The 11602-nt window shown below is 37.9% G+C and overlaps 1 protein-coding gene across 1 annotated transcript; it reads right to left on the reverse strand.

The window, feature by feature from the left end:
- Nucleotides 1-7889: 7889 nt before the first annotated feature.
- Nucleotides 7890-9494, reverse strand: LOC114458919 (C3a anaphylatoxin chemotactic receptor). Its single transcript, XM_028441300.1, has one exon. The coding sequence runs from the start codon at nt 9465-9467 to the stop codon at nt 8382-8384; it is 1086 nt and encodes a 361-aa protein (XP_028297101.1). The 5' UTR covers nt 9468-9494; the 3' UTR covers nt 7890-8381.
- Between the last annotated feature and the right edge of the window lie 2108 nt (nt 9495-11602).

Consider the following 11602-nt stretch of genomic DNA (forward strand, 5'->3'; position numbering starts at 1 on the left):
ACCCCTATTTAATTAACCGTCTTTTCTTTAATTATGTACGTTTTATTTTATTCCTTTTCTATATTTTAGTGTTTGTTCTTCTCATTCAATATTCTGGATCATCTAAAAAAAAAAAAAGCAATTTCCCCCTTGGATAAATAAAGTATTTCTGATTCTGATCTAAGAATTAAACCATAAGAAAACAAAGGTTTTTTTTTTTTCTTGTAGGTTTTTTGTGTGTAATTTTAGTGTTAATTTGTGTGCTTTGATTGTCGTTTTAAGTGTTTATTGAAGTCATTATTTGTTTTATTTTTGTGTGTGTTTCAGTTGTTGTTTTAAGTGATTTTGAACTCATTTGTTTGTTATTTCATGCGTTTGTGTATTTGTTTGGGAGACATTAAATTACCGTTGCCTATGTCGGGTGAAAATGGTAACTAATTGAAAGGTGCAGAGTAATGTAGTGCATAGTTTGGAAAACATATTAATAATCGTAATGACTTGGATTTATATAGCGCTTTTGAGGAGACTAAAAGCGCATTACAGAAACCATTATTCATTCACACCAGTCACTCACACAGTCATACCGGTGGTGGGAAGCTACAATGTAGCCACAGCTGCCCTAGGGCACACTGTACCACTGTCTGCCACTGAGCCACGGACGCCCCTAAAATTATGTTATTATATATTGACACAGATGTAACTTAGAATAGAATAGAATAGCCTTTTATTATCATTACATAACATGTAATGAGATAGAGCTCCCCATAAAAATACAAACATAAGAATAAACAATGTATATACAATATAATAGATTTTAAAAAAGTTCACATACACTCAAATCAGTATTAACATAATGCTGTGCCAGCGTATTGCATAGAAACTATTGCACATTGCCCAGTATATTGCACCAGTCAGATAATATTACATAACAGTGTATGGTATTGTAGATTTAGTGCATATGTAAACTTGTAAATCACTTCAAATGTCATTAATTACAGTTTCACAATTCAATTCATATGGGCCCGATTTGATTCCTGATTCCATTCGATAAAGAATATTTCAGTCACAATTAGTGATGCACCAAAACTCCGGCCTTGACCATCACCAGCCCTCCCTAATGAAGGGTAAGAAATCTTTTATTATAGGGAGGATATAAAAAGGGAGAGCAGTGTTACACCTAAGTGGAGGGGGAGGGGGAGGGGAAAGGGAGCAGGGAGGAGAGACTCAAGATAGGAAATAAAAAGGGTGGGGAAGAAGAGATTGTTACACAGTGAGGGTGAGATGTGAAGTTGTAGAATATATTGTGCTTATTATGTTGTGTAATCAAGCCAGTATAGTGACAAGTGTGAAGCTTAGCTATAATGGTGGTGGCTGTGGACAGGGGGAATGAGTGAGTGGTAGTACCTAAAGCAGGTATTTGGGATCAGTGTGTCTAAAGTTAAGCCCAGTATGAGTTTTATCCCACATCCCAAAGCGTGCCAGTGCATCATATACCAGTATATGTGCAAAAACCATTACCGCAAACCCAGGAACTGCCCCGGGCCCGCAGATGCAGCCAGGCCAGCAGAAAGAGTGGGGGCCAGGGAGCCCCAGGCCACCCCCCCACTGCCGAGCAACCCCCCAGATGCCCTCAAGATCCCAGGCTGAGAGGCAGCCACCGCCCCCCACACACACACATCCGAGGAAGCCCCAAGCAGCCCAGCACCCAGCGCATCCCGCCACCAACCCCAACCCCCAACCCCAAGGCCCCCCGCCAGCATCCTGCCCCCCCACACTCAAGCACCCAACCCCCGAGGGGAGGGCCCAGAGAGCCCCCCGCCGGAGACCCCAGCAGAGGAGTCAAGGCCCACGGCCAGAGCCGCGCCGAACGGGCAGCCAGCGGGCCCAAAACCAGCAGGGACCGGACCCCAGGCCAGAAGGACCCGGAACGGAAGCAGCACCGAGAGCAGCGCCCCCAGGGACGGCGACCAAGCCTACATTCGCCAAGGGCACCAAGTTGCCCTGCCGGCCCCCAGGCGCACCGACCAAGCACCCCAGAGCGCACCAGATCGTCTTTCCTTGATGCCGCCCGCGCAATGAGCCCTAGACAGCCCCCGCAGCCCCCCCAGCCTTTTAGGTTACGTGACTAAGACTAAACCTAACCCTAACCCTAAAAATTGCGATATTGGGTTATTACCTAACCCTAATCTGAAACTTAATCCTAACCCTAAACCTAAAACACGACGTACTTGTACTTCGGTAACCATACCAATAGCACTGGGGTTGCCCGTACGGCAACCGTACAAATAAACACTTTCTATTTTATATTGTTGGAATGTCAGTGCTAAATAAATATCTTCATATTTGAATTGATTTATTCTTTAAAGCATTAATACTAATTTATGCAATACAATGTTTTAATTTTAGTGAAGTTAGTGCACATTTATACCCATAAATACAAAGGTTTATAATAATTTGCATAATCATTTTTTGGGGTTTTTCAGTTTTCGGCCTTGGTTTTTTCATTTTTGGTTTCAGCCAATAATTTTCATTTTGGTGCAATCCTAGTCACACTATCCCAATTTTACTTGAATAGGGAAGATAACTTATGCTATAAATAGTTGAAATCATCTCTAATTTGGTGCATTATTAAACATATTAACGTTTACATTAATAGATATTTAAGAATGAATTAAATGTGATTATCCATGAAATGACAGCAATGTATCCAAGGGCTAACAGATACAAACATAATCACAGCCTTTCTTTCTTTCTTTCTGTGCAAAGCAGAGTTAAAACCTACGCAAGCATAGGGAGAACATGCAAACTACCAAGTGTCTCTATTTCACTAAAAGATGAATAATCTCCCACAAAGAAAAGAACAACCACATAAAAATAAACAATGATGTGAGGAAGAAAATCTTTATTTATAGCTCGTGATGAACAGGGTATGAGTGTCTGCTAGCACCAATCATAGTTGAGCCAACGCACATAGAGATCATTTTATACACACACACACACACACACACTCATATGATGAAATCATTCAGAAGCACTGGACAAAACACTGATTTCCAGAGAGAAGGAAGTACTGGTGGAGTTTTGACTTCAACCTTTCCTACCTTGTCAGGAAGCAATACTAACTGAATGGGCCAAGCATTTCCTCCTTTGGTCAAATTGTAAACAACTTAGCATGTAACTAATTTTCAAAGAGATAAGCCTTTTTATATGTCACCAGTCAGCATTAAATTCACCATCAAACACTTTCAATGTGACAAAAAGAAACCAAAAGAATAAAGCTTTTGTGAAAAAGTTGAAGTGCAGTACTAATCTTTGTCAACAATTACGTCAAATGGAGATTTTTCTGACTTTTCGTCTTCTTAAAACTGAAACCTGTTCTGAAAAGAAGCAAAAACACACATACAATATTTCATTATCTTCTTCAGGTCTTTACTGGTTTGGTGGAATGTTCACAAATCTTTGGCTTAATTCCCAGAATACCATGTTTTGTGCTACAGTGCTGACACTCCTTTTTTTTTTTTTTTTTTTACGCTAAGCGCCTGCAGACTAATGTGAAGGAAAAGTTTTTTTGTGTTCACATCCATTCACTCCACTAAACCCCTGAAATCTCTTGAGTTCCTACTCATATCTCCCCCTTTGTGTAGCTTAAATATTCCAAGTCAAACCCATCTACCTTCTCAAGCAACACAGTGGAAAACACGAGTAGATATTGTAGCCACATAGCATTGTTCCATCACTGAAACAGACAAAAAAACATCAGGCTTTTTGACATCACATGCTGGACATGCTTGAACATGCAGACTGAACGTAGCCAAAGAAAGTGCTGAGAATGCAGTTTTTGTCACCTGCCACCGTGGACAATTAACCTCTTTTTTTTTTTTAGCTTCATTGAAAACAGTGACAAAAAAAAACAAACAACAACAATACTAGGGCTGCAAGGTTTATCCATATCGAATCGAGCTTTTGACTACTGCAATATCGTAACCTCAAGAGGATGAGGATTTTTTCTTCAGTCTCTGGTGTTTGAGTGATGTTCACCAATCAGAATGGTGGAGCCTTGCCATTTCACATTCAGCTGGAACACATAGAAGGTCTGAGTTTCCATAAACCACATCCTCAAGTGTTTCGACAGACGCTCTGTGATTCCTCCAGAAGAGGGCGCTGTCCACATAAAACCAAATATTTTTGAAAGTAGATGAATGTGTTTTCTTCTACTGTGGAGCAATTTGAGCAAACATATGTTGTTTGACAGTCTACAAGTAACATGACTTCCGCAATCGCAATATTGGTCCGAAAAAACTCAATTAGGTTTTTGGTCAAAATCATGCAGCCCTAAACAATACAGAGAGATGTTATGGAATATTCAACTTTGTGTTTTCTTAAGCACAAGTCACTGTAAACCAAAACCTATACTATTTTGTTCTATAAATTAAAATATAATTGTTAATATCTGCATAACCGAGAAAGAAAAGTCAAGATTCACTGAGATTACTTTAATCTGATTAACTTCTAATTAACTGACAAGTAAACAGAATACTAAACCTAACTGGCACAGTTACAATAGGACTCAAACTCAAGACTCGGCTGCCAAATGCGGCCCTTTAGAGCAGAGTTTTTCAAATGGGGGTACGTGTGAAAGAGAGGGGGAAATTAACATTATGGGGTTTAATGTTTATTTTAGTTCAAAATGATAATCATATTGAATATTACCAGCAACTCAAAAAAACGACAACAAAAACACACAAAATGAGAGAAAAATATACTGAATAATAAAATGAACAGGCAAACAAGAACAAAATACACAAAATGACACCAAAAACACATGCACTGAGAGAAAAATATTTACCATAACCAGCGACACACAAAACGACAACAAAGACACATTAAATGAGATAAAAAAAATACTCAAGAGAACTGCAAAACACACAAATATAACACATAGTAAGACATGAAAAACAACCAAAAACACACACACTAACACTACCAACAACACATAAAAACGACACACACAATAAGAGAAAAATATACTTAATAATAAAAAGAAAAGACAAACAACAAAATTCACAAAAACACACACAAAATTATAGAAATGATCTTGATTAGAACATGAACTGAAAATACAAAGGTCAGTCTTCATCCCACATCAGGAGGGAAATGACGGTAAATGATAAAAACTGTAGAAATAGATTAATTTAGGAGGCCTAAATACTGTTTCATTCCTCGTATTTACAAAATTAGATTCTTCAAAATGTGTGTTAACACTCATTCATTCCATCGTTATGATCTGTAGTTGTTTTTTCACAGAATTGAGCAAAATGTCGTAGTCGGACAAAGGGGGTACTTGAATTCAAAAGTTAGCGAAAGGGTACTTGATACCAAAAAGTTTTAGAACCACTGCTTAAGAGTATCCCATTCGGCCCACAGGAGAAAGTAAAAATTGCAGCGAAAATATGAATAATTTTTGAAATTACCAAACAATTTAGTTGTAAGTATGTCAGTCCCTCCAAATACACAAATTCAATAAAACTCCACAATTGTAGGGCTCACAGCATGCTTAGATCATGTAATGGGAGTCATTTTTAAAATCAAGTTGTTGAAAGAACTCAATTTTCCATAAATCCTGAAATTTTCCAGGAAATTCAATGAAAATTTATCACAAAATCTTCAAAAAGTGACGATCCTGCGGGGATCCGTCACTCATACCAGGGTATTGTCGGTGCTTTACATAGTTTATGAATCATTTATAACCAGGAAGTGCAAACTGGGCCACAATGATGTTGAAATTGCTTGTTTCCCCAACTATAAACTGTGGTCCATTTGACGTCAAACTGGTTGGTATTTGGCCCCTGAACTAAAATGAGTTTGAAGCCCCTGCATTAGGATGTACTGTAAGTTCTAAGAAAGACAAAGAGTAGTAATGAAAAACTCAGTCCCTCCTATAGACGCTGGCTGATTCTTCCTCTTTCTCTATGTAATTTTACTATGATTAAATAGTTTTCAAATTTATAATATTCATCTAAATGACAAAGTCTCACTAAATGTCGTCTAAATATTTTCAAGGACGCTCTCATCATGTTGTGACGATTTAAACTGTGGTGTCAGCACCAGTTCCTGGTTTCACTGGTGGTACTGGTAAAATTATTTTTGAGTTTCTTCTTGACAAAGCTAGGATTATATCAGCAAAATGACAATTATAACTTTGATATAACTGAACTACTATTTCCGGATCTATTATTCAAGCCCCAAACTTTCTGTGTGGTGGTTCTTTTAAGTAAAAGTGGATTTTCTCTCAGAAGTGTCTTTTTCTTATTGCCAAAAGATAACTTTGATTAGCTGGATCCTCTAAATTCATCATAGGAATGCTGCCCCCTTCGGTCACAGATTTTTTCGGGTCACGGAATTTGTTTATCAAACTTTGGTAAACAAAAGAGGTTTTCATCAACTTGTTTAATTTTTTACTGATTTTTAGAGCAACCCAAAGCAGCACAAGTTGTCATTTTGACTGAAAAAGCTGCTAAATGATCCTGAATGCTTTCACTCCTATAGAACTCAATGGACTAAAGGGGGCGATTTGCATCATCAATGACGTCATTTCAACATGGTGGCACACACTCTCAAACGGTAAAGTAATCCCATTTATTAAAGTTAATAAAACACATATGGTGCAAAATAATGTGTTTTGTTAGGCATAGATCTGCTAATAAGTGCAATTCAAAGGTTTTTAGCCACATTTGTAAAAACAGTGGAGGATGCCTTTAAAGGCAGATTACCGGTAACAAACAGGGGTCAAAGATTTAGTTATTATAACTTATTAAGAGAAAATCTGAAAATACACAAATTGCACCTAAGCAGCATTGAGATGTCAGTGATTTGCTTTGAATAATTATTGTTTTGATCCATAAGTAGGAAAATTGGTGTTTAAAAATGTAATTTTAGCATTTTCAATTGTACGCATGAGAATTAAATTCAAAATATTGTAAGAAAAATTCAGTTTTTGAGATAAAATTCTGATATTTTCCCAACGTCAATTACCATGAATTGAAAATGTTGTCAATTTTTTAATGAACATTGAAAATGTATTTAACAAGAATTTGAGAGTATGTTTCCTATCCATTGGTGTTTCCGGTCAAGCATTTTGATGCACTGTAGGCTCAATTTTGGATGAATCAAACATTTTTGTGTAGGACAGTTTGAAGATGTGCTGTAGCAAATTTAGTGTCAATTGAGAAAAAATTGTAGAAAAGCATAGGTTTAAGAAAGGATAAAAAGAAAAAAACAGAGTAATGGAGCCCATAATTTGCATTAGATTTGAGTGTACCGTTTTTTGTTTTATCAGCGTAAATTTTGATGAAAGTTGCAAATTTGTAATTTGAAGAAGTAAGAAAAGTTGGATCGGCCACAAACTCTAGTGTTGCACGGCAGACACTGAATGACGTATTCTCACCAAATCTCTGTCTGAGAAAAAAACATAAAATGATGAAGTGAAAACTAATGACTTCAACGTGGAATGAGTCAGATATTGATCTACTAACTCTAGACGTGCTGCAACTACTACCATCTAACGGATGGTTTCTCTCTGTAATCATAGCTGGCACAGAAACACGCTAAATTAAATGCAAATGAATAAGATTAGTCATCAAATATGGACCAAATCCCTGTTATTCTATAAACAATGTTTGAGTTTTATTGACTTTGTTGAAGACATCAAGAGATAATTGTTTTTGCTGATCCACAAAGGGAACTGACATCTTTTTATTTGGCAATCTTGAATGAGAGGAAGTTGAAGACATGACTGGTCTGGATAACCTTAGTCACGAGTGAACAATACACATACTTTTGGACTTGAAAGTAAGAAATGAGTGAAATCAACAAAATTTCACAATCATTTTGTCAGATGCCAGAAAAAAATGATCTTTTACAATGACGGGAATGAACTGCAGAGCTCTTTTAAAAGTATTTCAAAATGTCTGAGCATTATCAAAAAAGACAACATCTTTGTGTGAAGCAAGCAGAAAACAAAACTATAACAATGAAGCTCTTTTTTATGTGTAACCTGTTATTGTCTTTAATCACTCCTCTGCTAATATTAAAGTTTAACACTTTCACAGCAACATAGATTATCTTATTTATGCAATATTAAAAAAAACCACGCTTTGAGTTACTTCATATTACGTTTTCAATTCCCATCCCACAATCAAGGACTGTAAAAAGCATTTCATTACAAACGGTAAAATGACCTTATAAATAAAGGCATACTCAAAGGTTTTAAAGAAATCATACGAATGTAACAGAACATTTACAAACACTTCTTACAAAACAAGCATCATATTAAACAAGTTTTTTTCATTTGGAAAAGGGAAAGATTGACATCTATACACAGAAGCAAAGTGCAAGACCCAGTGTCAGGATGGACTACTTTCACGCATCTTCATTAATATGCTCATTTGGCCTTTGGACTCAGACACACATTGCGAGCTGTTGGTCTGCTGGCTCTGTCTCTTGGACACAAAGGACAACTCTCTGTTGCCCTCACCTGGGGACGTGCTGGAGATGTGGCGGAAGAGCTTTTGAATACCTGTGTCTCTCAGAGAGCTCCTGAAGGAGCGAGCTGCAAACATGTAGAGAATAGGGTTAATGGTGCTGCTGATGAAGACCAGGGCTCCAGCAACAAACACCATGGTGCTCCTGGCGCTCTCCAGTCTCTGTGCTGCATCACTGAATGAGTTTTCTATGGCCAGGATGATGAGCGACAGGATATTTCCGATGTGGTGCGGTGTCCAGCAAATGGCAAATGCAACCACGACACTGGCGATCAAAATGGTGGACTTGCGTTTGGACTTAAAGTTCATCTGTGTGATTCTGCTGCACAAGCAGCCATAGCAGACCACCAGGATAACAAAGGGTAAAACATAGCCCACTAGTGTCTCAAGGAGCACACACACCAGTTCCTGAGTTACTGAAGTATAAAGGCGATACGAACAGTGTTCCTCACCATCTTCTTCTTCAACGACCTGAGTTGAGATGACGGGTATGCTGAAGAGGAATGCTGCCGTCCACAGGGCCATCAGTAATTTATTCAGAGCTTTTTTTCTCTTCCAGTCTGCTGAGGTGAACGGATACCGCACAGACACAAATCGTTCCACGCTCATGAGGGTGAGGAGGAAAACACTGCTGTACATACATGCGTTAATCATGAACACCATGGCTTTGCACCACACCTCTCCAAACACCCAGGCGTGGGCCAGAGAGTAGATCCACAGAGGCAGGGTGATGAGGACCAGCAGGTCAGCAGCAGCCAGGTGCAGGATGAGCACCACGGTGTGAGAGCGCTTCTGGACATGCCTTAAGATGGTCCAGATCACCAGAAGGTTCCCTGGAACCCCAAGCAGGAAAGATAGACCCAAGATCACACAAACCACTGCAGTCCCACCTTCAAACTCCTCAGGGGCCATTTCCTCGAAGGGAGACGGCTGAGCTGAATGGTTCATTCTGCGTTGTATGTGCTGACTAGGGTGTCTGCGGGAAAAGAAAAGCAAAATGTTAATGCTCACTTCCCTTTTCAGTGGGAGCTGTAGAGGAACAAGGCTTTTTTCAAGATTCTGTGAGGTGATTCATTGATGTATAGCAGTCATTTCTCACCCCAGCGCATGAATGTTACGCAAAGTGGGAAAATCAGCAATGAAAATCAATTTAAAAAGCAGTTGTTCATGTATCTTCTGTCCTTGTCCTTTAATTCTGTTTTTTAATCTATTGTCCTGCTTTTGTGTCAATTCCTGAATGCTAGACTGGAAGTCAGTCTGGTACAGTGCAAAAATAGAGATATTCACACACACCCACAATCCCTATTGCCTATTTAGAGACCCTAATCCAACTATCATGAATGTAACTTGTTTTAAAGAAGGCCATAGTTCTTGCCCATACTCTACAATAAATACTCCATGTTTAGGAGTAAAGCTTGTTTGAATCCCCTAGCCTCTGTAAGGTTGTTTGGCATTTACAATACTGTAAATGTTGGTAGAGTCACTTTTGATCCATTCTTTTGTTATTGTCTTTTGTCTGTTTGAGTTGGTGTATGAAATCACTGGGGTTTCCACTGCTGTTGTTAGCCCACCCAATCAGACAGTGTGTATGACTGACTGCTGTTCATTTCCTTTGTGTTCTTTCTATCATTACCATCATATACAGCTCATTGCATTGAAAGCCGACCATATTTCCAAGGTAGAAATACTAACTTCCATCAGCTTTGTTCAAAGTCAAGGCTATTGATGTATGATTGACCAGAAGAAAATAACAAAACTACAAAGCACAAAGAGATAATGGCCCTGCTCATCACTACAAATGGATAAAAGATGGCTTGAAAGTGACCCACGGCACTGATTTTTCTATTTGACAATCATTGCTTCAGTCTGAAATTCATTTGTTTTAAGAACTATGAGAAGTGAAAGACTTATTTAAACCTAGTGCCTTGTGCCTTTTTGGTTTATTTGTATATTCCATTATAATACACCTTTGTCAACATTTACCAGAACTTCGCAAGCTGTACGGCCAACGCAAGTAAAAGTTAGGAGAATCCACAAATATACAAAGAAAACACAGGTTCACAAAAAGAAAACGACCTTCTGGCAGGATTAATAAGAATGATTATATTATTGAATGATGATTATAGGATATATTAAATAACAATATTGTCAAAATAAAGGTAATTTAAAGTCCAGTAGGAAGGTTTTGACAGCCTTAGTAGAAAAGGTGTTTTTTTTAGTATTAGAATGATAGTAGAGATCTTTATGTAAAGCAATAAAATAGTGTTTTGTTTCCAAACTTCATGTTTTTAAATGTAAAATATTACTAGTGTTAGGTTACATAAGTAAGTACATTTCTGTCTGTAATTTGAGTTTTCTTTAGATTGAGCATCATCAGTCAAGCAAAGTGCAAACAAACACACTGGATCACAATATAATTATACAAACAATAATGATTATATTGTACAAACAATAAATTAAATGGTACAAATGTGATATTATTGTACAAACAATATTGTTTGTATAATATAGTGATCCAAAATATATTTTCCCTTTGCAGCTTTTCGCTTCTGTATGAAATAGAGAGACGCAATATATCAAGATGAACTCAAGTTTAGCGATATGATTTATTATTATTTCTAAATTTAGTATGTTCAGGAATGACTCCATCAGAGGGACGGCACATGTTAGATGTTGGGACATCTACAGAGAAGGGACAGTGTATATAGCCGTAGAATGATGCTGAGGTTGGAACTAACAGACAGGAGGCCTAGAGCAGAGGTGGGCAACGTCTATCATAGCGGGGCCACAAAAATGTGTTTGTTTGATCGGAGGGCCAAATATTCATCATTCATGTCAACATTTGGAATGATGACCAATCTGAGGGTTAACGCAGATTGGTCATTCTGTGTATGTTGGTTGTTGTTTCGCTTATTATGAGGCATTTTGTGCATTTATGTTTTTTGGAGTCATACTGTGTATTTGTGCTGTGATTTTACATTGTTTGGAGTAATTTTTGTGTATTTCTGTTGTCGTTTTGCTTGTTTGTTAGTACTGTGGGTTTGCAGAGTCATTTTTCATGTTTTTCTTGTCTATTTGTGTAC

This window comes from Gouania willdenowi, chromosome 3 (assembly GCF_900634775.1).
Source record: "Gouania willdenowi chromosome 3, fGouWil2.1, whole genome shotgun sequence".
Lineage (NCBI taxonomy): Eukaryota > Metazoa > Chordata > Actinopteri > Blenniiformes > Gobiesocidae > Gouania > Gouania willdenowi.

What these genes read in the sequence shown, in the direction of transcription:
- LOC114458919 (XM_028441300.1), bottom strand. Translation starts at nt 9,467, where the DNA reads ATGAACCATTCAGCTCAGCCGTCTCCCTTCGAGGAAATGGCCCCTGAG.